This window comes from Halichoerus grypus, chromosome 11 (genome assembly GCF_964656455.1).
Source record: "Halichoerus grypus chromosome 11, mHalGry1.hap1.1, whole genome shotgun sequence".
NCBI classification, from domain to species: Eukaryota; Metazoa; Chordata; class Mammalia; order Carnivora; family Phocidae; genus Halichoerus; species Halichoerus grypus.
The window spans coordinates 8278279-8304250 of record NC_135722.1 but is presented as its reverse complement, the minus strand read 5'-3'; the positions used below and the strand labels follow the sequence as shown (position 1 = coordinate 8304250).

The 25972-nt window shown below is 59.1% G+C and overlaps 2 protein-coding genes across 12 annotated transcripts in view; one reads left to right on the top strand and one right to left on the bottom strand.

Moving 5' to 3' along the window:
* The window catches only part of MARK2 (microtubule affinity regulating kinase 2), a 56401-nt gene extending 36333 nt beyond the window's left edge, over positions 1-20068 (top strand). For 2 of the 10 annotated variants that reach the window (XM_078057862.1, XM_036100397.2), the window contains exons 2-19: positions 3300-3479; positions 3679-3732; positions 6738-6786; positions 7101-7166; positions 7255-7325; positions 7544-7600; positions 8283-8519; positions 9223-9342; positions 9448-9547; positions 9625-9737; positions 10934-11066; positions 11382-11560; positions 11865-11962; positions 12965-13126; positions 13754-14011; positions 15035-15061; positions 17164-17208; positions 17835-20068. In XM_078057862.1, the coding sequence (XP_077913988.1) occupies positions 3300-3479; positions 3679-3732; positions 6738-6786; positions 7101-7166; positions 7255-7325; positions 7544-7600; positions 8283-8519; positions 9223-9342; positions 9448-9547; positions 9625-9737; positions 10934-11066; positions 11382-11560; positions 11865-11962; positions 12965-13126; positions 13754-14011; positions 15035-15061; positions 17164-17208; positions 17835-18195 (2310 nt within the window). In that variant the 3' untranslated portion in view covers positions 18196-20068. Of the gene's footprint in view, positions 1-2827; positions 2850-3299; positions 3480-3678; positions 3733-6737; positions 6787-7100; positions 7167-7254; positions 7326-7543; positions 7601-8282; positions 8520-9222; positions 9343-9447; positions 9548-9624; positions 9738-10933; positions 11067-11381; positions 11561-11864; positions 11963-12964; positions 13127-13753; positions 14012-15034; positions 15062-17163; positions 17209-17834 lie in introns of those variants that run through there. The other 8 variants (XM_078057863.1, XM_036100404.2, XM_036100399.2 and 5 more) reach the window with 8 other exon arrangements.
* Positions 20069-20279: 211 nt separating this feature from the next.
* RCOR2 (REST corepressor 2) lies at positions 20280-25365 on the bottom strand. Of its 2 annotated transcripts, XM_036100393.2 has the most exons (12): positions 24724-25341; positions 23931-23987; positions 23577-23657; positions 23271-23323; positions 23022-23183; positions 22787-22911; positions 22625-22694; positions 22333-22548; positions 21934-22011; positions 21724-21781; positions 21353-21582; positions 20280-21241 (listed from the first exon to the last, which is right to left on the bottom strand). In XM_036100393.2, the coding sequence occupies exons 1-12, from the start codon at positions 24848-24850 to the stop codon at positions 20927-20929; spliced, it is 1572 nt and encodes a 523-aa protein (XP_035956286.2). In that variant the 5' UTR covers positions 24851-25341; the 3' UTR covers positions 20280-20926. The 2 variants fall into 2 exon arrangements, with proteins under 2 accessions (XP_035956286.2, XP_035956288.2); XM_036100395.2 differs by lacking the exon at positions 21353-21582 and having other exon boundaries at positions 24724-25365.
* Between the last annotated feature and the right edge of the window lie 607 nt (positions 25366-25972).

Genomic DNA, 25972 nt, shown 5'->3' with positions numbered 1-25972 from the left:
GGCCAGAGGGGAGGGCATCCACAGCTCAGCCTGGACCCCTCGCCAGTGGGGAGGGCCAGAACATCTTATGGCCTTGGCCCCCACTGGGCGACTGCTGGCTTAGGAGGGCTCCACTCAGGTGGGAGTCTTGTTGACAAAGGGACCTTTGACTTTGCAGACAGTAGTATTTGGGAACTAAAAATAATAGTGGTTGCTCTTCATTTAGCACTGGATAAAGCATTTTACATGTGTTCTCTCACCTAACGTGAAGTAGGCAATATTTTATCACCCCTTTACAGATGAGGAAACTAATTAATAAGTGGGGGAGCCAGGACTCGAACCTGGTTCTGCTAGACAGAGCTCCCTGGCACCCACTAGACCATCTCCTGACACAGGTGCGTGGGGTCACGCTGCACTGGTCCTCTCTTGGATGGTTTCCTTCCCCCTTTGTAATAATCTCATCTCCCTCTTAAGGATGGTGTTGATAATAATAGAGTTAGCATGTGTTGAGTCATTGACAGATTTAGGTTTTGGACACTAGCAGTTTGTCTCTGGCATTTGCACTCTTAACCACACCTCTGTACCCCTGTAAGGAGGGAGGTGGATGGCAGAGCTGCTCTTGTGGTTATTGATGTGCTTGAGGTCCGCTGATCCTGGCGGGCGATGCTGTCCTGCTGGGCCACACAGACCCGCCCTGAGGGCCAGAAGCACCAAGAGGGAGGCACAGAGCAGAGGTCGGGAAGGACAGTAGGATTCCCAGATTTGGCTTCAGAGGGGCAGAGGGCCCAAATCTTCAAGTCAACTCTAAATTCCTATTAACAATTTTGAGGGCTTGGAGACTGCCAAGCTCTTGCTGCCTTTGGTTCGTATCCTCAGAAAAGAGGGGAGTGACAAGAAACTTAGGGGGTGAATTGGAGGTTGCCAAGGACACTTTGCCACCCATCTTCCTCTCGTGAGAGCTGGGGCAGAGGGAAGATTTTCCCTGTTCATGGCCCCTGAGGCAGACCAGGTAGAGTGGTAGGCAGTCTAGCAGCACTTGCTGGGAGGATGGGGCTGAGAAGAGGTAGGCCATGGAGGCCCGGCCTTCAGGACCCTGATGGAGGGGGCTCAGGGTACCCTTTGGTAGACTGAGCCCAAGGCAGGTACCCGCAGGGCCTAGGAATGCCCTTCTCTCCAAAGGGTGTGAATCCTAGGGTTGCTTTGGAAGGGTAAAAAGCAGGTGTTTGAAAATCTCCTGGTCTAGCAAACACTGAGGACCAACCAGAGGTAAGTGAGCAACAGGGTGTCTGAAGCACAGAGGGCAAGAGAGCTTTGTGGGCTCTGGTGGGCAGACAGCAAAGGCCCTGGGACTTGGTGGACATGGGAGGGGTGGTGAGGACTCACAGGAGAGAGAGAACATGCCCTAAAGAGCGAAAGAGGTCAAAAGGGACTCTACTGAGATGTCAGGAAGCTCTCCCTTCAAAATCGACCATATGCATGGGATTGGGATCTTTTTTTTTTTTTTTTTTCCCCTCAAACGCCTAAATCCGTGAGCTTTTGGGATCTGAATCAGACCGCTTACCCCAAACCAGCCAGCAGCTACTATGCAGAGAGAAAGAAAGGCCCTCCGTTGACACAAGTAAGAAGGGGGAAACGTCAGTAGCAGGCTATTTGCTTTGTGTTCTTGTTTTTCTGCCTGGAAAGCATCTGATGAGGGAAGCAAGCTTCTTGCAAGGAACCCTGGACAGTTCCTTGGGTGGCGTGGCAAGTCTTTTCTTTTCCCTGTGGTTGTGGAGGGCTTCACGACAGCCCAGCCCAAAGGGGCCGTGACAGGAAGAACTTGGACTCACACTTCTGGTCACCCTGCTCTCCTCCACACTGTGTCCTTGAAGTTTCCAAGGTAGCTCTGGATGGTTCTGGGATGAGGCTCTGGCAGCCCTTTGTCCCAGTATGTGAGAGCGATGGCATCAGGCATCATTTCCCTTTGAGAGGTAAATCAGGGCTCCAAACGAGACTTAGGTCAGACTCTTAACACTTTTATTCAAATGTAATTCATATGCCACACAATTCACCCATTTAAAGTGTACGATTAAGTGGCTTTGAGTAAATTCACAGAGTGATGTAGCCATCACCACAATAAGCAGTTCATTAGGACACATTCACTAGCACAGAAAGAAACCCCACACCCCTTAGTTGTCACCCCTAAATCCCCACCCTCCTCAGTCCTAGACTAATCTGTCTCTGTGGATTTGCCTATTCTGAACATTTCAGATAAATGGAATCATACAATATGTGGTCCTTTGTGACCATCTTTGTTCATTTAGCATCCTGTTTTCAAGATTCTTCCATGTCGTAGCAGGTGTCGCTGCTTTTTATTGCCGACAAAGAGTCCGCTATGTGCCTTTTCCACAGTGTGTTTCTCCATTTGTCAATTAATGGACATGTGAGTGGTTTCTACTCTGGGGCTTTTGCGAGCGTGGATGTTACGAACGAACATCGGTGGGATGTCCGTTCCATTCCTCTTAGGTGTGCACCGAGGAGCAGAACCACTGGCTCACTAGCAACTCTGTGTAGTCCTCTGAGGAACACACATGTCTTCATGTAAACGTGTGTTTTCGTCTGGGTCGTACGGTTTTTGTGTTCTGTTTCTGTAGCTGTTCAGTGCTGTTGCCACGATTGCTGCTTTGTCACACCCTTGTTCAAGCGACGGGATATCTGAGGGCAGACGGTCACCTTGCTCAGACCCTGTCGTTCAGTTTGTTCTCGGCACAAGTTTCATTGAGCATCTGTCCTAACTCCAATCGTGTAGGTGCTCGGATGTGTCAGTGAATAAATTACTTATGCCTGCCTTCATGAGCTTCCATTCTCATCGGGATCGACGACAAATGAATGTAAAGTAATAGATAATAAAAGTAAAGGTGAAGTGTTGGGTGGTGATGAGTGCTTTAAAGTAATCCTGACTGTTGGGCTCCTGGGACTTTGCCGCGCCTCCTTGTCCCGGCGTGAACAGGCGGCAGGGAGGCCAGCAGGAGGCGCTCGCCCACAGGAGGCGGAGGGGCTGCTGGGTTATTGCCGCGAGCGGTGGGTGGGACAGCACAGGTCCCGAGCTCCCACACCCACAGCACGCTGGACTGGATTGTATGCTCTGCTCTCTTGGGGTGAAGACTGGCTCGTTTCTCCTCTCCTCCCCCACGCCTTCCGATCCTCTGCCTGCCTGCTAGCCCCCTGCAGTCCGCCCCTACTCCCCCAGCCTCTTGGGTTTTTTGTGGAGAGCTAAGGGCAAGGGAACGGGGAACTGAGAGGGCGGCGTCCGGAAAGGTGTGCCTGTCTCCACCCTGCAGCCCCCGCTGGGACACCTCGACCCCAAGCCCAGCAGTAAGTCCAACATGCTGCGGGGCCGCAACTCAGCCGCCTCTGCTGACGAGCAGCCCCACATTGGTAACTACCGACTCCTTAAGACCATCGGCAAGGGTAACTTCGCCAAAGTGAAGCTGGCCCGGCACATCCTGACCGGGAAAGAGGTGAGCTCCGGGGGCTGGGCGCGGTGGGACAACTGCCGCAGCCACCCTCTTGTTGTCCGGTGGAAATGCCATCGAGTCGAATGGAAGTGTTGAGAGGGAGGAGGCAAAAGGAGGTGGAAATATAGAGGAGGAAGGAGAGTTGAGTCCTGGGTTCAGCCTGCTCAGAGAGGGAATCGGGGGCTTTTTGTCTCCTGTGCAGGTAGCTGTGAAGATCATTGACAAGACTCAACTGAACTCCTCCAGCCTCCAGAAGGTAAGCACACAGCACCTTCTGTTCCTTTCTAAACCTCTCTTCAGGGGTCAGTGATCTACTTGACCCCAGGTGGGCCTCCCCTTGAATCCTTAACTTAAAAATCTCCGGTCATTTCACTGTCCCCGCTGCTCCATGGCTCTGCTACCTCTGGGGCTCTGATCAGATCCACCATGTTGACCCCTCCTGGGTGGGCTTCCTGGCCACAGGCACTGGCTCTTTCGAAGTCTTTCTGCCCTTCCCCACCATTTGGCCTATCTATCTGACCTACTTCCTGCATCTTGTTATCTTCTGGCCCGTGGCCAGCCCTATGCAAAAACACACGTTCGTAGCCATTACTAGAAACATGCGTTTGGTGACTCCAAGATCTGGAATGATCCAAAGGAGTGGCTCCAGACATACAGGGATAAGAGGAGGCAGGGAGGCCTGCCACCACATTTGTGCCAGCTACATTTTTGGGGGATGTGGGTATGGAAGACTGTGGTTTTTAGAAGCTAAACTCCACAGTCTCGAGGCCCTGCCAGTTTGTGCAGATTAAGGACAGGTACTCCCAATTTGCCTTCTCACTTCTAGGCTCCTCTTGGCTAAAAGTCAGTCATTTGCATGTACTGTTCGCTAGGTGAAGTTGAACTTTTCCTTCCCTCCTTGACTTACAGTGGGAAACTGAGGTCTGTCTTAGCTAGCTGGTCGGGTGGGAACACATGCCTCCTGGTTGGAAAACTATGAAGAGCTGGTGGGGACATGAAAAGGAGGCTTCGATTTGCATAATGGGACAGCTTGCCAGGGACGGGTTGATGTTGAACTAGAAACTCTCTGCCCTCTCTCCTCATCCTGGGCTCTGGCAGTTAGGGGAAGGAGGAAGTCTCCCATCTGGCTCCCAAAAAGCTGCCCCTGTTTAGGTCAGTCAGATTTCCTTGTGCCCTCATACTCCCCTGACCCTGGTTCAGATTTCCTGACCTTGATGCACCTAGTTCTTTCTATCATGAGGTAGACTGAATTTTTTTTTTCTTCCATGAGCACATTGTGTTAGTTGAGTCAGGAGCGGGCATGACCTCATGCTGATAGTCAGCTACAGTGGGATTGGGAAGCTTGGGACTAGGGTTGGGGGCTGGTATTGAGAGAGGCACTCACGGACTAGCAGTGTGGAGGTTGAGGTGCCTTGACACACTGGCAGCCAAAACCAAGGTGTTTCCTATTTTTTGTTAGCCCTGGGATCCCCTCAAGGTTCTTTGGTTCAAAGGAAACACTACTGTCATCACTAGGGCTTTCCTGCTTAGAGCTTTCCGGAAGGAAGGGAAAGAGGGCTACTCTTGATATCTTGGCTCAGACCCTGCAGGGTGGAGGCCAGCTTGGTGGGGGCCGTTTGGTCTTTGGTGCAGTCCAGCCTACCATATGGTGATTGCCACAGTCAGCCAGGCCGTCTTATTTCCCACCTCTTTTTTCTCTTTGCCTCTTCCTGACCAGCCGGCTGGAAGGCACCAGTGCCAGACAAATGTAGCCATTTTAAAAGCCTTTTAACACACACTGTTACCAAGGCCAATCTGATTCTGGCCAAATCGCTCTGGTTAAATTTGATCCCAGCAGTGATCCGTAAAAAAGGACAATAGCGAAGAATCTATCGCCCTCAGGGTTCTCAGCTGAGCCCAGAAAACTCCACTGTTCTCCCAGGAGAATGCCTCTTCCAGGCCAGCGGGTGCCCCGGGGGGATGTGTGTGTGTGGTGGGGGGGACCCTGGCCACTGCCTCCGGCCCCATTTCAGTGTTACTTCCCAGTTGCTTACCACCCCTGAGGTGGTGTCCAGGATTTTTTGCCTCTTCATCCAAGACAACTGCTGGACCAGGGAAGAAGGCAAGAGAAACCTGGGCTCTAACAAGAAAAGGGAGCCAAGTTCAGAATCAGATTCCCGAAGATTGGAAAGCCTGTCTCTTCTTTTCCTTTCCAGCTCACAGAAGCTCTCGGATCTCATTAAGGGGAAAAACCGTGCTCACTTGATTCCATAAACTATATCCTGAATTAGGTCTTAAGACCTCTCCTCCCCCCCCAAAAAAAAAAACAAAACATAATATAAACAACTAGTTCTGCTCTTTGTGCAAATGGCGAGGCCTGGAAGTTACCAAAACCCCACCTCCAGTTCTCTGGCCCCCGCAGAGGGGATGGAGTTCGTTTCTGTCATCTTTCTTTATGGAAATACATGGTTTGGAGTCCCTGATTTTGTTTCACAAAGAGAGCGTGAGTGTGTGGAGGTGGGTTTGATTAAAATTGGCATCAGCTATATATAGGAGCGGCTTCTTCTGTCACCGCCCCAGAGGCCCAGGAGAGAAGGGCCTGCCCACTAGTGCAGAGCCCTCTGACTTCTGTAAACCAGAAGATGATGGGGGCCCCCTTCAGATCCCCCCCAGCGCGCGCACACACACACACACACACACACACACACACACACACACAGTAAACCAGAAGATGATGGGGGCCCCCTTCAGATCCCCCCCAGCACACACACACACACACACACACACACACACACACACACACAGTGTAAACCAGAAGATGATGGGGGCCCCCTTCAGATCCCCCCCCCCCGCAGCACACACACACACACACACCAAGCTGGAGTCTGTTTTGTCACTGAACTTTAGCAGCAGCCCTGGTTCTGAATATTCATGTACATGGGCTCACACTCCCTCCTTCAGAGGCACCCAGCCAAACCCGTCTGCTGTTTGGGGGTTGGATTTGGGGACACTGCAACAGAGGGCACGTGGCTGGTCTATCCAGATGCTGAACCCAAGGGTACAAGTCGCTGGAACCCAGCTTTCCTCCCGCTGATGCTTCTGCTCTCATTCCCCCTCACCCACTTCTAAGCCATCAGTGACAGGTCTGGGTGACCTGGACAGCTGCCCGATTTCTTTGCCTGTTTTCTCTCTGGGGAGAAGAATCCTAGCAGTGGCTCTGTTTGGAGGGGACCTGAGGGGAGCAAGTTAAGCAAGCATGACCCTTGGTATTTTCTTTTCTAGCTATTCCGCGAAGTAAGAATAATGAAGGTTTTGAATCATCCCAACATAGGTGAGAACCAGATGTCGTTCCTTCCTTCTTCCCCCACAGCACGGCTCCACTTCCCAGCCTGTATTCCTCCCCGAGGCATGCTGTTTGCTAGAGTCTGGAGTCCTTGAGGATGCCTCTGGGGAAGCCCAGCTCAAAATCCACCTCTGCCTCTGGCACACTGGGCTGTCCTGAGTAGTGTGGCTGTCATGAGAGGAACTTGCCCTCGTGGAGGAGGGGAGGGGGCTTTTGTCCCCAGGATGCCTCTGCTCAGGTTGGGCCTCAGAGTGTGGCCCCTACTACTTCTCTGACTGGTGACTTGGCCTTTTCTTTTGTAGTTAAGTTATTTGAAGTGATCGAGACTGAGAAAACTCTGTACCTTGTCATGGAGTACGCCAGTGGAGGTAGGTGTGGGACTGCCTCTTCCTGTGTGCCCCCTTGTCCCCCAGCCCCAGTAAGCTCCGACCTAGACCCCACCCCTGTGTCTTGCAGGAGAGGTGTTTGACTACCTGGTGGCTCATGGCAGGATGAAAGAAAAAGAGGCTCGAGCCAAATTCCGCCAGGTGGGTGTGGCTCCCTTTGCAGAGTATGGGCCCGACCTCTGCCTCTTGGGATTTGGCATATAAGAAGGAGCTGCCTCTCTCTAAGTGGCCTGTGGAGGGTCCTTTGGGCTTTGCCTGTCGCTGTGGCAGCTTAGAACTAGGTCACGGGATCACAGGTCCGCGAGCCCCATGGCCCACCCTCAGATGCCACTGGGCTAACCCTTCTTCCTTCCTTTCAGATAGTGTCTGCTGTGCAGTACTGCCACCAGAAGTTTATTGTTCATAGAGACTTAAAGGTAAGGCACGCTCTTGTGCCCTGTGTCTGAGTTGGGGCTGGGTCGTTCACCCTCTGTCACCAATGACATAACCATCAGGCCCTGAGTGTTCAAGGAAACTCCAGCTTTTAATTTTTTGGAGATGATGAGGAAGCCCCTAGGGCTGCTTCTGACACAGGCCTCACGACTGGACTTAGATCTCATTCCAGCCAGCGAACAGAGGGTCTCGTCGCTGGGCACATCGTCTTCCAGGGCTGCCAGGCGTGGCGGGAGCACTGCAGGTTCTGCACCTTCAGGCAGCCTGGCCGCTGACCGAGGGCAGACTGTTGACTGACCCACAGCTCTTCGCGGGTGCGCACTCGCTCAGCTCTTTCCCTGAGATGTTAGAGAGTGGACTACCTCGGAGGTTCCTGGCCCCCGAGTCCTGGCAGACATGACTGCGATTAACCCGAGCCTGACATGGCAGAGCCCCCAGAACCCCCCTCCCCGCCCCCCGCCTGCGGCTGCCTGTGTGAGGGGACCTGCGCTGCCCTCCTCCAGCCCAGCCTCTTCACACTGACTGAAGGCCTGCCCTGGCATTGGTGGAGAAAATCCTGAGACTGAGGATGGCTTCCTGTCTGTGCTCCCATCCCCCGCAGCTCCTTCCTGTTCAGTGGCTTACTCTGGTCCGCTTGGTCCTGACATTTTCCATCTTACCTCCCAGGCAGAAAACCTGCTCTTGGATGCTGATATGAACATTAAGATTGCAGACTTTGGCTTCAGCAACGAATTCACCTTTGGGAACAAGCTGGATACCTTCTGTGGCAGTCCCCCCTACGCTGCCCCAGAGCTCTTCCAGGGCAAAAAGTACGATGGGCCCGAGGTGGACGTCTGGAGCCTGGGAGTTATCCTGTACACACTGGTCAGCGGATCCCTGCCTTTTGACGGACAGAACCTCAAGGTGGAGTGAATCAAAGACTTAGTTGTTTGTTTTTTTCAAATTTTATTTCAAAGTAATCTCTACATCGAACATGGGGCTCAAACTCACAACCCCAAGATCAAGAATCGCACACCGCCGACCGAGGCAGCCAGGCGCCCGAGGCTTAGATCATTTGTATTGCCTCTCCTTTCCACTCCTGGCTTCTGGTCTTACCCCTGACCTCTCTCACACTTGCCACCTCTACATTTTCCCCAAGCTAGAGATTCGGAGACGGGCTTGCTCAGGGTGGCAGCGGACACGGGGTCTCCTGTGCCCAGTGTAATGACCTCCATTCTTTCCTCAAGGGATAGGTTAGATTGTATATCCGTTCACCCCTCCAAGGTGCTTGGGATGGCAGGCCTCAGGCTGGTCAAGCTAATGGGCATAGGGTATTGACCTCAGTGCCTCTCTGGTGGGGTGTCTTGTCTCGGGCTCTCTGCCTCCTGCCACGTTTCATGTATGTCTGCCTGGTCAGTCTTTAACTCTCAGGAGCTGAAGGTTTTGTATTAGGTTTCTTCCCTGGGCCTTGGGGTGATTTAAATTTCCCTCCTACTGGGGCACCTGGCTGGCTCAGTTGGTAGAGCAGGCGACCATTGGTCTCAGGATCGTGAGTTCAGGCCCCACGTTGGGCGTAGAGCTTACTTAAAAAAAAATAATAATAAAATAAATTTGCCTCCTACCTCAGGAGCTACGGGAACGGGTACTGAGGGGAAAATACCGCATTCCGTTCTACATGTCCACGGACTGTGAAAACCTGCTTAAGAAATTTCTCATTCTCAACCCCAGCAAGAGAGGCACTTTAGAGGTGAGCAGCCTGGAGCCCAGCTGGCTGGAAAGTCCAGGGTTCCCAGGGACACCTCCAAGCTGAGTCTCCTTCCTCCCTGCCCATATCCTTCCTTTTGCTCCCCAGCAAATCATGAAAGATCGATGGATGAATGTGGGTCACGAAGATGATGAATTAAAGCCTTATGTGGAGCCACTCCCTGACTACAAGGACCCCCGGCGGACAGGTGAGGCTCTGCTGAGTTATGAGCTTGAACTCCCTAGGACTCAGGACCAGCCTTAACTGTATGTCCCCCCTGTGCAGAATTGATGGTGTCCATGGGTTACACACGGGAAGAGATCCAGGACTCACTGGTGGGCCAGAGGTACAACGAGGTGATGGCCACCTATCTGCTCCTGGGCTACAAGAGCTCTGAGGTGTGTGCCCCCTGCTCTTTCCCCTGCCAGCCAGCTTTGCTGTCCCTAGCACCCCCGTTCTGGTACCCGTTGAGGGCAGAAGCTCCTCTCTGAGTAGGTGTGCTCTCTGCTGACAAATTTTAAGCCTCAGCACTGGTGGGTAAGGCTCTCTGGCCTTTGCTTTCACTGGTCTCCTTCATGGAATGGATAGGAAAGCTAGTGGGGTCTAGGCCTGGGCCTGGGTTTCCATGTGGGTGAGTAGATCTGGTCCCTTCTGTGCTGATAAGGCTGGATCAGTTCTTTGTCTTTTTTTGGTTTTGTTTTGTTTTTAAAGATTTTATTTGAGAGAGAGAGCACGAGTGTGGGGAGAGAGGGGCAGAGGGAGAGGGAGAAGCAGACTCCCCGCTGAGCGGGGAGCCAGACATGGGGCTCAATCCCAGGACCCTGGGATCATGACCTGAGCTGAAGGCAGACACCTAACTGACTAAGCCACCCAGGCGCCCCAGGATCAGTTCTTTGTTGATCTAGAAATCTTTGTGTCTGTTTCCATGTGTTTGTGTCCCTCTGCGTCTGGAAGTGTCCATCTCTGGGTGTTTGGGTGTGTGGGTCTCTGTGCCTTCCTAGTAGGAGTCTTGAGTCTTTGTGTTGTTTCTGCCTAGTGCTTATGTCTGGCTGTGGGTATCTGTGTGCGTGTTATGTCCATCCTCCTGTCTATTCATCTGGAGTTCTCGTGTTTGTTCTTCTCCCCGTCTGGGTAACCATGTCTATGTGTGAGTCCGTGGGTTTGTGTGGGAGTGGGGTCTTGCTCACCATCTGCATGTCCCTACATGCACTCCTGGCCTCCCTGCTCTCCCCCTGGTAGTGTTGGGCTCCCTCTCTCGGTTCTCACCTTAGCCTGCTCAGGAAGTATCTAGTTGGGGGCAGGAGGGTGTGGTCTCTGAGTCTGAATGTGTGTTCTTCGGGGCATGTATATCCCTCTCTGGGGACAGGGAGTCTTTGGTGTGCTGGGGGCCGGGGCGGGGGGTGTCTTTGGCTCTGTCAGGATCTTTGCTGGGGCATATGTGTCTCAAGGAGTGTTGAGGTACACCTGGATCCTGCAGGAGTATGTCTCACGTGAGTCTGGGGTGGCTTCCTGTCAGGCGGGACTGTGTGTAATTATGTGGGTCCATCAGTACACATCTCCAATGACTTCTGCCCCGGTTTTTCTCTGCTTGCAGTTGGAGGGCGACACCATCACCTTGAAGCCCCGGCCTTCAGCTGATCTGACCAATAGCAGTGCCCCTTCCCCCTCCCACAAGGTACAGCGCAGTGTCTCGGCCAACCCCAAGCAGCGGCGCTTCAGTGACCAGGGTGAGTGCTTGGGGGGTGGGGGTTGCAGGTGGGGACTCACTCCTCTCCTGAAAGGACACAGGTTCTGGGGGCTTGGGATGACACTGCCGAGTTTCAGTCCCAGTTCAGCCACTTACTAGCCTTAGGCCAAGCCACTTAACTTCCTTCACCCTCTGTGACATGGGGTTTGCCAAGTTGCTGGCAAGACTGTAGGAGAGCAGAGTGAGTGAGTGAGTGTGTGTGTGTGTGTGTGTGTGTGTGTGTGTGTGTGTGTGTGTCGGGCACTCGGTGGGCCCCTCACCCTTACCCATTCCCACCGTCCCTCTGGCCCAGCAGCTGGTCCTGCCATTCCCACGTCTAATTCCTACTCTAAGAAGACGCAGAGTAACAACGCAGAGAATAAGCGGCCTGAGGAAGACCGGGAGTCAGGGCGGAAGGCCAGCAGCACAGCCAAAGTGCCTGCCAGCCCCCTGCCCGGCCTGGAGAGGAAGAAGACCACCCCCACCCCCTCCACGGTGAGCATCCCTCCGGGTCCCCCACCAGCCAGCCCCACTCCTGCTTCCCCACCACCCAGCTCCCCTCCTGCAGTGGGGCCAGCCCCCTCCAGGCAGCTCCCTCTGGCCACCCACCGCCCACTGTCTCTTACCTCCCGGGCCACTTCGGCTTACTGTAGAAAGCCTCCCCCCAAGAGGAAAAGCAGAATCCTTTCTTTTCTCTACCCCTGTCTGCTCCTGCTGGAAGGCAGAGGGAAAGCCAGTTCTATGAACAGAAGAACTCTTTGGTTTTCTGTGATACAGCTCTGCCCTTTATTCCCCACAGAACAGCGTCCTCTCCACCAGCACAAATCGAAGCAGGAATTCCCCACTTTTGGAGAGGGCCAGCCTTGGCCAGCCCTCCATCCAAAACGGCAAAGACAGGTGAGCCGACCCAGGCCCTGCCCACCACGCTGCCCCAGAACCATCTCTCACAGCAGTGACGTCTGTCGGCAGCCCCACCTCCCCTCCCTGCTCCCTGGAGTTCCGTCCTGGCTCTGTCCGGTCCAGCTTGTCCACACACCAGCACCTCCCCCTGCTCACCCCCCCACCCCCAGTCTCCTCTCCCCTGTGCTCCTGGGACTGCTCCTTGCAGTGGGCGGACCGAGGGAGACTCCAGGGTCATCTCGGCTGCCTTCTGGCTTCTTCTTCTTCTTCTTTTTTTTTTTTTTAGTTATTTATTTATTTAAACAATGTCCACACCCAATGTGGGGCTCAAACTCACGACCCCAAGATCAAGAGTCACACCTCTTCTGACTGAGCCAGCCCGGCGCCCCTGCCTTCTTGCTTCTTGACCGCAGCCAGGGCATGGCAACCATGCTCCTCTCGGCATCAGCGCCTAAGGCTTTATTTGGGGGACCCCAGCTCAGAGCAGAACCCAGAGCTGCCCACCAGCGGGGTGTACATGTTGAGGGTGACCCCAGCTGTGCCTGGGAGAACAGATCCCCCCTTAGCCTTGACCGCCAGCATCTCTTGGTGTGTTGCCTTCCTGGCTCCTCCTCTTCTGAGCTTAATGAAAATTCCCCTTAGCAACACCCTGCTCTTTCTGTCGACAAAACATCCTTGTTCTTAGAATTCCTAGGAGACCAGCGCTACCCGGAGGCAGTTACCTCCTGTCGGCTTTCCTGCACTTTTGGTTTCCTCCCCCAGGTTTTGGCCTGCCTCACTTTCCTCACCCGCCCTCCACTTCCCAGCCCCGCCTTCCTCGGCTCTGACTGGAGTCCCATCACTGCTCCCCCGACCTGACCTGCATCCTGCCAAGGCTTCCCCCGCCCCCCCCCCCCCCCGCCCGGCTCTGGCCCTTCTGCCCTGCCCTTGCTTCCTAACCTGAGCCTCCTGCCCCCACCCACCCCTAACCCAGGCCTCTTCGCTGCTTTTGTCTCCTAGCCTAACCATGCCAGGGTCCCGGGCCTCCACGGCTTCTGCTTCCGCCGCGGTCTCTGCGGCCCGGCCCCGCCAGCACCAGAAATCCATGTCGGCCTCCGTGCACCCCAACAAGGCCACTGGGCTGCCCCCCACGGACAGTAACTGTGAGGTGCCGCGGCCCAGGCAAGTGTGCTGGGGCAGCTGGTGCACCGGGTGCCCTCAGCCTGCCCCACCCCCTGCCCCCCACGTTCCCCCCTCCGACCCGGGGGTCCTGCTCTGTTCTTGGCATCTTAGCCACAAGAAATGGCTCTGTCCCCTACAGTCAGAAAGTAGAGAGAACAAAAAAATAGCTTAATGCCCCTCTTTTCCTCCAGTTCTCCCTCTCAGAAGCCATCCCGAGGCTCCAGAAGGAAGCCTTTTTGTTCTGAGCCTTCCTGGACTTCCTTAGGACCCCAGGGACAGTCAGCACCAAAGGGACTCAATCCTTGAGGGTTGGTCAACATTGTCCCCTTGAGGTTCCAGTGTGCCTAGCTCCAAGGAGCCACTTCTCTCCGGCCTGTACTGCTGTCCACACACGTATCCTCCCTCGCCTCCGTCCCTCCCCCAGACCATCTCCTTCCACCTCCACCTAGATGTTCTCCTTTCCCGTGTCCTCAGTGGTCACACCCCTTCCTTCTGTGTCCTCTGTGATGGCTGCCTCTGCCCTAGCATCCCCTTCCCTCTTCCCACCCCGGGGTGCTGCAGGTGCTCGGTGCTGACGGCGTGCTTATGCCCTGATGCGTTTCCTCCGCCCCACCTCTCTTCCCACAGCACAGCCCCCCAGCGTGTCCCTGTCGCCTCCCCCTCCGCCCACAACATCAGCAGCAGTGGTGGAGCCCCAGACCGAACTAATTTCCCCCGGGGCGTGTCCAGTCGAAGCACCTTCCACGCTGGACAGCTCCGGCAGGTGCGGGACCAGCAGAATTTGCCCTACGGTGTGACCCCAGCCTCTCCCTCTGGCAACAGCCAGGGCCGGCGGGGAGCCTCGGGGAGCATCTTCAGCAAATTCACTTCCAAGTTTGTACGCAGGTGAGTAGGGGGCTTAGGGTGGCAGAGAGAATGAGGCCCGGCCTTCCTACCTGCCTGGGTGGCGGGGGATGAGCACTGCCGGCACTAGGCTTGGGTCTTGGGGTTAGAAGAGGCCTTGGGAAGCCTAAGGAATTGGGTCTTTGTCAGCACCTCACGACCCCAGACCCGTCCGTCCCTCCCAGGCTCTCCCCAGCTCCTGTACACAGCCCTCGTTCTCTGGCCCCGAGAGCAGATGGCCAATGCCGCCTCCTCTCTAGGAGAGTGTGAACTCAGATGCTAAAATAAAAGCCCCCCTCTTCTCTCCTGGGTTCCCATGGAAACTTATATTTGGTGACGCAGCTGCAAAGTCATGAGGCCTGAGCCAGGCTGGGCCGGCAAGGAGAGTTTTTCCTGGTCCTCTGTCTCGCCCCCTCTGACCTCCTTTCCCCCCAGCCAGTTGGTTAGGTCCGGCTGCAGTCGCTCCCTCGGCCTCAGCCGCGTCCTCCTACCCGGGGCTTGCTTTGATGAAGGCCATAAATGAAGTAGCTGGTGGGGGCCGAGCTGGCCTCCTCCCTCGCAGCCCAGTGGGTTGATGCTTTCCGAGGTGGCAAGCAGGGTGGGGATTCTCTTCATGAGGTTTCTCACACCTGGCCCCCGGCCACTCCAGAGAGACAGCTTTGATTCTGACGGTGCACCTAAGCCCTCGTGCCTGGTGGGATGCTCCGTGTCTCCATCCCACCGTTTCCTCTCCCGCCTCGGCGTAGCTCGGGAAGCAGCAGCAGGCTTGCCGCCCTTCCTGCTGCGCTTCACTCAGCTGGGGGGGCCGAGAGCCATGCCCCTTTCCAGGCCCGGAGTGCGGGGCTGTGGGGCGGGGCGGGGGCAGGTCGGGATGTCTGGGACTCTAGTCTCGCTGAGCGGCTCTTCCACACATGGGGTGACCCGTGAACCTGTAAAGCCCACTCCCCACCTGCTTATCCACATACTGTCTTGTTGGGTTTTTTTTATTTCTTTTTTTATTTTGTCTTTTTTTGTTTGTTTTTTTAGAAATCTGTCTTTCAGGTTTGCCAGAAGGTAGGCGTTCAGCCCGCTGTGTGTGTGTGTGTGTGTGTGTGTGTGTGTGTGTGTGTGTCTGTGTCTGTGTCTGTGTCTGTGTCTGTGTCTGTGTCCTGTGTCCTGCCTCCGCCATTAACTCCCCTGTTCTGGCTCTTGCTGTGCCTCCGTCTGCTGACCACGTCTGTGTGGCCCCTCTGCCATCTTAAAGGGATGAAGACTGCCTTTGACTGGGCGGCCACTCAGGGCAGACGGCTTGTCCCCAGGCACGGGGGATCTTCTCAGGGAATTCTCCCTTTAAGATTGTCTCCTCACCCGCACCCCAGGTTTGGGTTTTGGTTGCAAGCACTGGGTTCCTTCCCTGGCCCTTTCCCCTGTCTGTGCATGCGCTGTGAAGAAGCTCCATGAGGGTTGCAAGTGCATCTGGGATGGGATCTCATTCTGGGTCTCTGGGTCTTTCCCTTCTCTGGTCCCCTGAACTTCAGGGCCGTGTGACCTCTTGCCCCTGTTCTGTGGATAGCAGGACTTTGGAGGTACCACAGGGACGATGGGGTCCCAAGGCTTCAGCCTGACGCTTCCAGGCCCAAGGAGCCTTTGCCTCACAAGTGGGCACAGCACCCCCTTCTGGCAGCTCCTGCAGAACTAGGCCCACTGTACCCCCACCCAGCACACCTCCTGCCTCCAGCGGGATCTGGACGAATTAAGCCACGCCTCTTCTCTGGGCCCGTGTTCTCTGGATAGGGACTGTGGCTTCCAGAGGGCAAGGGGCCGGGATGTTCTAAGGCTGGGGCCATCTACCTCTTTGCTCTGGCAGAACAGTGGAAGATCCCCCCCCACACACACACAGGCATCTCCCTTCCTAGGCCAGATCCACCCCCTGGCCCTATCCTCATCCTCTCTGGAAGCCTGGGTGGGCCATATACCAAGCTGAAGACCAAGGACCGGGTTGGGAGCACTGGTTCCCCAGGGCGGTCAGCCCAGGCCTTGTGCTGGGGCTAGGACACCTGGCGGACACGGTGACCCAGCTGACTAATGGCCGAGCCAGGGTCCTTAGGCTTTCCCCTTTCCACCCACTGCTCCCCACCCAGCTCTTCACTGCATGGCTGGCTGTTGACTCACAGGCCCTGGTGGGGGCCTGCCCGACAGGGCGCGTCCACCCACAGGGCAGGGACCAGGTGGGGCTGGGGAGAGCAGCAGGCTCCTTCCCCGGCGCAGCCCGGGCTCCCGGCTCGCAGTGCGCTTGTGTGCTTTCGTGTGTCTGTTGTGTCTTCGTGTTCCTTTTCCATGTGCTGCTGCCGCTCTCTGTCCTCCTCACGTCCCTGCCCTCCTCTGCAGTCCCCAGTTCCCCGGCTCCAGGCACCCATCTTCCAGCCAGGAGCTGGAGAAGCCGCTCAGCGGGGCCAGACCTCTTCCCCACCCACCCTCCCAAGGTGCTGGCCCTGCCCTGCCCTCTGTCCTCCCTTCTGTAGGAGCAGATGGCCTAGCAGCCTGGCAGGCAGGGGAGTTCTAAAGGAATGGGGGAGGCGGGCTTGTCCACGGACGGCCTCAGGTCCCTTCTCAGGTCCCCTCCCCATCTCCAGGCACCCATCCCCAGGTGCTCACGGTTCCAGCTCTTGGCCCTTTGAGCCTCCTGAGAGAGGCTGCTGTCTGCCCCCCGCACACACACACACCGCGCCCCCCCAGCCCAGCCCAGCCCCTTCCCTTCAAGAGGACTGCGGCTCTGGGGCCCGGGATGCTGGTGTGGAAGACCCACTCACAGCGTGAGGCCCTGGCTGGGGGCTGGGGGGGGAGCTGCCTCATGCTGTGGCTGTGTGCTCCATGCGCGTGCCTGCACATCCACACACCCCCCGCCCCGCGTCCAAGCAGAGGCTCCTTCTCCCCCGCACACATCTCGGGGAGCGGGGCGAGGGACGGCCCCATGTGCTGGGCTCCCCGCTGCAAGGGGCCAGTGTGAGGCGCCGCAGAGCCGTGTTGGCCTGCCAGGTGCCGGGCATGGGGCCTTAGAGCTTGGGTCCTGCTCACCCGCCAGGGGCGCCTCACCAGACCCACCCTCACCTGGGTCTGCGGCGGTGGACGGAGCGAGAGGTCCCAGCACTAAACTCTCCCTCGCTCTGTTTTTTGAGGAACCTGAATGAACCCGAAAGCAAAGACCGAGTGGAGACGCTCAGGTGAGAGGGCTGGAGCCAGCACCGGCCCTGCCCAGGCCACCGGGCTCGCCACGAGCCTCCTGCTCTCTTCCTTCTGCCACCTGGCTCCTCCGCCGGTGGTTCTGCCCTGTCCCCACCCACTCGGGGCCTCCCTTTCCTCAGAGAAACCCCACGCCCCAGCTGCAGTAGGTGTGGGCCCTTCTCAGCTCGAGTGCCTTCTGGCAGCAGGAGCCCTAGGCTGGGCGGTTGGGGCTCCAGATTCCTACCCACCGCCCAGCCCGCCTTTCTATACCTCAGCCGCCGCTTTCCGTCCAGTCTGTGAACTGCTCAGGGCTGTTGAGCACGTGCTCCCCTTTTCTCCCTGACCCTCCCGTCGTCAAAGAAAAGCATGGAACTGTCACCCTCCCGCCCCCTGCCAGGGCCTGGCTTCCCCTCCCCTTCTCTGCCCTCCCTGAGCCGGAGGTCACAAAACTGCCCGCCCCTCTCACCCTCCCTCTGCTCCCTCCTCCAGCACTGTCGCCTCCGGGGCACCCTCCCGCTCTCCTCTCTGGTCTCCGGGGGGCCCTCTGCCAGGGTGGCTCTCCCGGGGGTGGGGTGCCCCGGGCCCCGCCCTGACACCCCCCCCCCCGACTCTGCCTTCTCCGCAGACCTCACGTGGTGGGCGGTGGAGGCAACGACAAGGACAAGGAGGAGTTTCGGGAGGCCAAGCCGCGCTCCCTGCGCTTCACGTGGAGTATGAAGACCACCAGCTCCATGGAGCCCAACGAGATGATGCGGGAGATCCGCAAGGTGCTGGACGCGAACAGCTGCCAGAGCGAGCTGCACGAGAAGTACATGCTGCTGTGCATGCACGGCACGCCGGGCCACGAGAACTTCGTGCAGTGGGAGATGGAGGTGTGCAAGCTGCCGCGGCTGTCCCTCAACGGTGTCCGATTTAAGCGGATATCGGGCACCTCCATGGCCTTCAAAAACATTGCCTCCAAAATAGCCAACGAGCTCAAGCTTTAACAGGCTGCCAGGAGCGGGGGGGCGACGGAGGCGGGCCAGCTGGACTTAGCTGCTGGGGCCGGGCTCCAAGCCACCTGGGCGAGACTGCGGAGATGGATTGGTGTGTCTCCCCCTGCTGGCACTTCTCCCCTCCCGCCCTTCTCGGTTTTTTCTTCCAAGTTTGGGGGGGATGGGAGATGGTTCTTCCCCCTCCCCCGACATTTACCCCTGCCCAGAAAGTCCCCCTTCCCCCCTCTCCCCTACAGGAGGCAAAGGAAGGGGAGGGAGGGGTGGGGGGGCCGGGCTCCCCCTCGGTACTGCGGTTGCACAGAGTATTTCGCCTAAACCAAGAAATTTTTTATTACCAAAAAGAAAAAAGAAAAAAAAAAATCCCAGCGGCCACCTTTCCTCCCTGCCCCATTGGGACAGTCAAGACTGGATCTGTGGGGTTTCCCGGGAGGGTGGCTCAGGGCTGGAACACTCTCAGGCAAGAGTGGTGGAGTTCCCTGTCAGGCCCTCCGCCAGGCCCACTTTGGGCTTCTCCCCTCTCCTTCCCTCCTTCCCCTCCAAGCAAACCACCAGAGGTGGCCTTGCCCTGACCTCAGGCCCCGGGGCTGGAGGCCTGGATGGCCGGGCCAGGGGCTGGGGGCGGGGCGCTGCGCAGCCCTGGGTGGGGGGTGGGGGGGGAGGGGGGGCGCTGGCGGCTGCCCCGGGCTGGCAGGCGAGGCTCGGGGCTCCGGCCCCCTCCACACTGTATCCTCTGCCCCTCCTTCCCCAGAGCTGGGCATTTCCTTCCACAAGCTGCTGTGGGAACTTTTGTTCCCCTCCTCAAAAGTCTGTGCCATCTTCTCCCACCCCTCCTGGGGAGAAGGCGGGGCTGACCCCCGGGCTGGGAGAGGGGAGGGGACTGCAGGGCAGATAGGCACCTCGGCCCCCAGGGGGCCGCCTGGGCTGCTAGTCTCCGGAACAGGGATGCTGGGCACTCTCCGTTATGGGAGAGCCTTTGTCTGAAAGCACAGCCCCTCGCCATTCCTCTCCCCTGCCCCCCTTCATTGGCATTAATCTGGGCACCAGCTAGTTCCATAGCAGTGACTCCCCTCAGCACTCATCTCCCGGCCTTGCCTTTTCTTCCTGACACTGTCGCCCCTCCTCTCAGGAGACACTGCCCAGGGCCTCCACGGGCCGCCTGGCGGGAGGCTGGATAGGGCAGCAGGGGGCCGGGAGCGTCTGCCCTCCCCGGGGGTGGGGGGACAGATAGGCCTAGTGACTCCCAGCTTGCTAACCTCCTCGGCCAGTGTGGGAGTGGCTGGTTACGGGCGCTTGGCTGGTGGCGGCCGCTGCATCCCTTAATTTATTTCTCTGCTGTTTCTGTTCCTGAGAAATTGGGGGAGGGGGGTCCTGCACAGAGGCTGCCCCTGCCCTCACCCGAGTTGTACATTTTTTTGTGATGGGTTTTATTTTTTATTTTATTATTTTATTTTTTTTTTTTTGATTTATGATGACTCCACCCCTACTCATCACCCCCCACTCCCAGCCCAGGCTCCGTGGCAAGTCGATCCCTTGGGTCCCAGGAAGGGGCCTAGCCAACCTCAGCCCTCCTGCCCCAAGCCCCAACTGCGGGGCTCCAGGCTCTGGGCTCGGGCTCCGACCAAGGGCTCTTCCTCCCTCCCTCCCTTTCTCTCCTCCTCCCTCCCCACCCCTCCTGCCCAGTGGAACAGCCCGGGTGCTCTGAGGGGCCGGGAGGGCATGGCTTGGCTCCCAGAGGGGGTGGTGGCTCTTGGGGGGGCTCCCAGGCAAGGTGGCCCCTCCCCACCCACCCCACTCCCCCCCCCACACCCGCACTTAGTTTCTCCTCTGGATCAAACACGTAATAAAGAGAATGTTTGGAATCTGAGCTGCCTCCTCCTGTTTCTTCTCCCAGCCGGGCAGGGACCCAGTCCCCCGTGGGCAAGATGTGGCTCAGCCCGCCAGCCTTGCAGGAGAGAATGGATTCCTGTCTGGGGCCTGGGGGAGGCCAGTACTGGGTGGCTGCTCCCTCCCATCCTCAGGGCACAGACAGGAAGCCAAGCCCAGGGCCCTCCACACCAAAAGAGAGAACACTCAGCGAACGTGGAAGATTTTATTTTTTAAAAACATTGAAAAATAAACCCATGTCTGCATATGTTCCCAGCCCTCCTTTCTCTAAGCTTTCGGGCCGTGGGTACAGTGGGCACCCCCAGAGCTCCTCAGCACTTCACAGCAGGCTCCAGAAGACAGGAGAGCTGCCCATCCAGTTCTGCCACACTCAGGCCCCGAAGGAACCTCTCTGCCCACCTCCCCCCTCCAGCCCCCTCCCCACCTCACCCCAACTTATTGCTAAAAGAAAGGAAAGAGAAAGAACAGCCAAGGCTGTCCTCTCCCCCATCCCCCAAGCTAAGGTCACTACCCCCTCTACACAAAGGGCCAGACCCAAAGGCCAAGCCCCAGCAGACTAGGAGGCAGCCATTCCAGCCCCAGCCAGGAAGAGAAAGTACCCTCAGGTCAGCTCAGAAGGCCCCTGAGCCCCAGCCCCTGGCTGGGGTGGGGGCCGAGAGACTCAGCTGCCAGAAATGTGCAGAGCCCATAGGTCCAGACTGTGCCCACTGGCAGCTCCGGGTTTTCGAAAGACCTGGCCAAGAGCTCTAGTCCCTTCTGTCCCCGGTGAAGCCAGAGGGGTCCACGGACGGCCAGCAACGTGGTTCTGCAGCCTCCGGTTGGTGGAGGGCCTCGGGGCTCAGAGTGAGGGTGCTGGGGGCTCCAGAGGGGCTCCAATCAGGGTGGGTGGGGGCTGCGGGCCAGGGCGGGCACTGTGGCGGGAGGCAGCCAGGGCGGGGCGGATGAGAGGCGGTGGGGGCTGGTTGGGGGCCAGCCGGGGCTGGAGGAAGCGGCCCTGCTGGAGCGGGGGCGGCTGGCGGAGCAGGGTGGGCGCCGTGGGCAGAGGTGGCCTCAGCAGCGGCGGTGGCTGGGACAGCGAGGTGGGAGGCGGAGGCGGCGGCGGCACAGGGGGTAGCGATCGGGGCACAGATGTCGAGACGGAGGTGATCTGTACCTGACAGGAGAGAGGAGGGAAACCAGGCTCAGGCCCATCCGCGCCCCCACCGGAGAACGGAGGCGGCTCAGCTCCTCGCTTCTCGGAAGGGCTTGTCTCACCCCTTCTCACCTCATCGTCTTCCTCTAGGGCCGGGGCTGGCAAGGCGGCCCCCCTCCTGGCCTCCTCCATGGGGACCGGGGCTCCGGGGGCCCCATCCTGCTCGGCCTCCCATTCCTGCAGCACCTCCTCCAGATTGAAGCGGCGCCGGTAGCTCACAAAGAAGGTCTTCACCTGGGTCAGAGTCTTGTTCCCAATCACCTCTGCAATAGCCCCAAAGTCTTTGCCATACCTACGGATGGCTGCAAGGATCAAAAGGGCAGCAAAGTGTGAATACCCCTTAGGACTAGTTCCTTCCCTGGCCCTTCCCTTCTGCCCCAGCTCCTTGGAGGGCGGGGAAAGATTCCTGGGGCTCTCCATGCTCCCCCCCCAGTCTAACCCACCTTGTACGGCCAAAAGCTGCTCATCCGTGGTCCAGCGGGAGTTGAACTTGGTGTTGGCCTGGAGAGCAGAGGATTTATCCTTTTAGACTCAAAAACTCGGAAACGGAGGGCCTTGCCCCTCCCCCCAAGCAGAACTCCCCTTTCGGCTCCCCTGGCGGAGCGGGGCGGGGGGGGGAGCCCCTCCTGCACCCACACCTGAAGCCACCTTACCTCAGGGGGACGCAGTGGATCGATGCCCCCCTCCAGCGCCTGGCGGAGGCTGCTATTGGTCTGCTTCATGCTTTGCACCTGAAAAGGCCGAGAAACGACCCATCAAACTCTCCTGCCAGAGAGGCCACCAAGACCAACTCTCGCCACCAACACGGCTTGTGGCCACCCACCACCCAGCTCACTCCTCCCTCCCAACCGGGCTTCTCCCCATCTTGCAGGCCAGACGGGTTTCTTCAAAAGGCCCAGAAAAGAAGACCAAGTTACCCAGAAGCCTAAAGGATGGGGCAGAAGCAGTCTGGGCACCTGCACCACTCCGCTTACACCTCGGCTGTCCCCAAAATGTAGTTCCTGGGCTGCCCGCCGCCCCCTCCCACACGGCCCCTTTTCTCAGGCCCCCACCTGGCGCTTGAGGGAGATGAGCTGCGAGTCAAGGCCTCGAAGCGTGAGGTTGGCAAGGTCCGGGCTTCCTGACACAGCCGTGAGGCCCTCGGGGCTCAGGTACATGCCCTTGGGTGGGCGACGCCGGGTCCGCAGCGGGTGGTGGCGGTACTGAGACCCCTGGGCCTCCTTCTTCCCGGGGCCTGGCCGGGTATTCAGGGGCCGAGAGGGCAGAGGCTGCCAGGGAAAGGAGAGGGGTGGGTGGTGCGGAGCCCAGGGCCAGGGCAGGCGGGTAGGCAGGGCCAGACCTCACCTCTCTCTTGGGGTCACCAGCATCCGGCTCTCCCTCACTCACGGCTCCCCGGCCCTCTTCAAGCTCATCGCTGTTGACACAGGGGCCAGGAAGGCAGTGAGGCAGAGGCCAGGGCCCCCCAGAGCTCAGCGTGCCCTGCCCCTGGGCCCCCAAGGCCCCTACCTGTCTTCTTTGTCCTTTCGGCCCCCCAGCCGCCGAGCCTGTCTGTCCATCACGCTGGTTCGGCTGCGGGTCTTCTTCCACGAGTAGTAATACTTTACCAGGCTGGGGATCAGCTTGTCAGGCAGCTGGAAGGGCAATGCCAGAGGCTGGGGCCCACCCAAGACCCTCCGCCCCCGGGCAGGCTCATCAGAATGGGAGGGGCTAAGGAGCGCTGGCAGGGGTGAAGGGGCTTTACCATCTGCTGGATCCGCTGGAAGCATTTGCCATGGAAGCCAAAAGCCTGTTCAAACAGCACCTTGTCCTCCACAGTCCACTCGTCAGGGAACGGGGTGAAGTTGGCCAAGTCGGCCAAGGACTTCTCCACATCATGCTTATGCCACAAGAGCATGCCCAGCGCCTGGCCCGAGAGAGGGAACAAGTCGGGCTCAGCTGCCCCCAGCACTGTCCTGTCCCCATCCCAAATCCCTACAGGGCCAAGGCTCACCTGCTCAATGTTGTAGCCATGCTTCTCCTTGGCCATCGCAATGTACTTGTCAACTGCGGGAATGGGAGGGGGCCGGTATCGGAGAAGGGGTTACGACTCCTGACCCAAGCCTGCCCAGACAGAGGTAGGCCCCCAGGGGCTAGCGCCCACCCCACCCCCCGCCCCAAGCCTGAGCCCCCGCGCAGGGGCTAAACCCACACACCTCAGCCTCCAGCCCACTTCTGAGAAGGGCTGGTCACCAACTGGCATGAACCCAAACCCCCAGCTCCCAGGGATGTGACCAAACCGGGATCCTGCCCCACTCACGCTTGGCGTCTGACACACAGTGGTTGGGCGACCACACCAGCATGCCCTTCAGCTCCTTGTTACTGTAGCGGGCAGGGCTCTCTGAAACACAAGAGCAGAAAAGGGAAGACATTCAGATCAGCCTGGTGGCGCTGGCCTGGACTCATGGCCAGAGGGTGGCAGAGAAGTGGGGCTTGTGAGGTGAGGCCCAGAAGGGAAGGAGGGGCAGAGACCCAGACAGGAAGGCAGAGCAGGAAAGCTAACCAATGCCACGGGCCACCCACCCCCGCCCGCCCAGGGCTCCCCCAGGTGGGGCTCAGGGCCAAGCCATGGGCCCTCCGCTCCCCTCCCTTCGCAGCCTGTCCTGCCACTCACCAGGCTTGCACTCCGGAATGACGGCCTGGTAATTGGTTCCAACGCGGATCATGCTGTCTGTGGAGCCAGGGGAGGCAGTCAGGACTCCGGGGGGGGGGGGGGTGGATAGGAGGATGTGGCGGGGGAGGTGGCTGGCCTGGGGTTCTCCTTCCTGACCACCCAGCGCCCTCACCTTCCAGAAGGCTCACTTTTCCCTGATCTTCCCCTCAGTTACCCTCAGCCACAGAAGAAACTGGAAGATGAGACCCTGCCTAGTCATAGCCCATAGTGGAGGGAGTGGGGGGGGCGGGGTGATGGCAAGGACAAGGGGCCAGTTTAGAGCCCAGGCCAAGCAGAGCCCTTTGTTCTGGCTGGGGGAGGGGGGTGCTGCCCCTAGACCTGGACCATAGCCCTGCAGGGAATCCAAGGCTCCTCCCCACCACATGAGCCTCACAGCTCGGTGTGGAAGTGTCTTTCCAGCCCTCAGTCCCCTGCAAGGTGGCAAGGTATGGAGCCCAAACTGTGGCAAGGAGGGCCGCCTGAGTCCTTCAGAGACTGAGGGCAGGGCAGGGCAGGGCAGGGCAGGGCAGGGCAGGGCGGGGGTGGGCAGGACCGCCTCCTCGGCAGCTAGGGGCCCAGGTTCCAGATTCCCCGTGCCGGCAGCCCCCAAGCTTGGGGAAGAAACAAGCCAGAGGCTCCAGTCCTAGGGGGCAGGAAGCACGAGTCTAAAACGCCCGTGGTCGGCTACTCTCCCCCCCGCCCCACTCGCGTCCCCGCTGCCGGTGCACCTTTAACCCTAGGCCGCCGGGCTCACCGTGCGAGTGCTCCTCCTCGCTGCTGTCATCCTCCGAGTGGGGCTGTCCGCCGTTGGGCGCCGTCTTGGCCCGGCTGCGGGACAGGATCCCGGAGCCCGCGCTCGGCTTCTCCATCACCGAGGGCATTACCCCGCCCAGCTGCCCCGGGGGGCGCGGGAGCCTTCGGAGAGCCGCGGTGATTGCCGCGCTCGCCTCGGGTGCCGTGCCCGGCCCGGCCTGGAGAGGTCGCCACTGAGGCTACGAGAGGCAGGAGGTCAGCGTGGCCAGGGTCCGGCGGGGCGGGAGCCCTGCGGACAGCTCAGCGCTCTCCGCGACCCCCACGGGCGAGGGCGTCAGAAAAGTTTGTGCAGAAGTGGGGTACGCGGGGGATGAGCGCAAGGTCCGGTGCGGCTGGGGCGCGCTCGCTCTGGACGCTCCACGGGATTGGGGCTCCCCCGGAGAAGTCGGGGCACCCTGCCTTCGGGGCGCCCCGGAGCCCCAACGCCCTCCCGCCCACGCAGTTGAGCGGGCGGGCGCTGCGGCGCAAATGGCGCCCCCCGCGGGCTGCACGCCTCTCGGCTGCACCGGGATGCCCCAGTCCCCGGGCGGGGACCCCTGTCCCGACCAGACCCCTGCCTGCGACGGCAGGCGGCGGGGCCCCGGCGGTGGCGGCGGCGGCGGCGGCGGCGGCGGCGGCGGCGGGACGGCGCGCACGGCGCGTCGCGCAGGGCAGAGTTGCCGGGAGGCGGGCGGAGCGCAGCCGCGGGCGCCGCCTCGCACCCTCCCCGGCGCGCTCGCTCTCCCCGCCGCGCTCGGGCTGCTGCTCGCTCGCCCGCTCTCCGCCGCCGCTCGCTCCTCGCGCACACAATGAAGCTGCTGGCAGGGAAGTAGTGCCGGCTGCGGCCTCAGCACCCCTCCCCCAGCCGATGCCTCCGCCAGCTGAACATCTGGCCCTGGGGTGGGAGGGAGGGCCCGGGGGGCGGGGCCTGGGGGCCGGGGCTAGACCTCCAGGGGGTGGGGTCAGGACCAGGGTGGAGAGCGCTTCCCTCTGCGGGCCCCCGGGGCTCCGTGACTTGCCCCCGGGGGGAGACCCCCGCTGCCCCCAAGGAGTAGTCGGGGGTCAGCTCCACCCACGCGCACACCAGCCCCGCACACCAGTGGGCTCGGGTTACTGCCGCCTGCCCCGGGGGCCCTGAGGCCGCCTGCCCGCCCGCCCGGGTGGAGCCCAGCTTTTCCTTCCATTTCCCTTCCTGCCAAGGAACTCCCCGC

Excerpts from the sequence above, each read along its gene's own strand:
- RCOR2 (XM_036100393.2), bottom strand. The coding sequence starts at position 24,850 with ATGCCCTCGGTGATGGAGAAGCCGAGCGCGGGCTCCGGGATCCTGTCC. Across the intron at positions 23,988-24,723 it reads CGAGGAGGAGCACTCGCACG|ACAGCATGATCCGCGTTGGA; the intron begins GTGAGCCCGGCG and ends CTGGCTCCACAG. Across the intron at positions 23,658-23,930 it reads CATTCCGGAGTGCAAGCCTG|AGAGCCCTGCCCGCTACAGT; the intron begins GTGAGTGGCAGG and ends CTTGTGTTTCAG.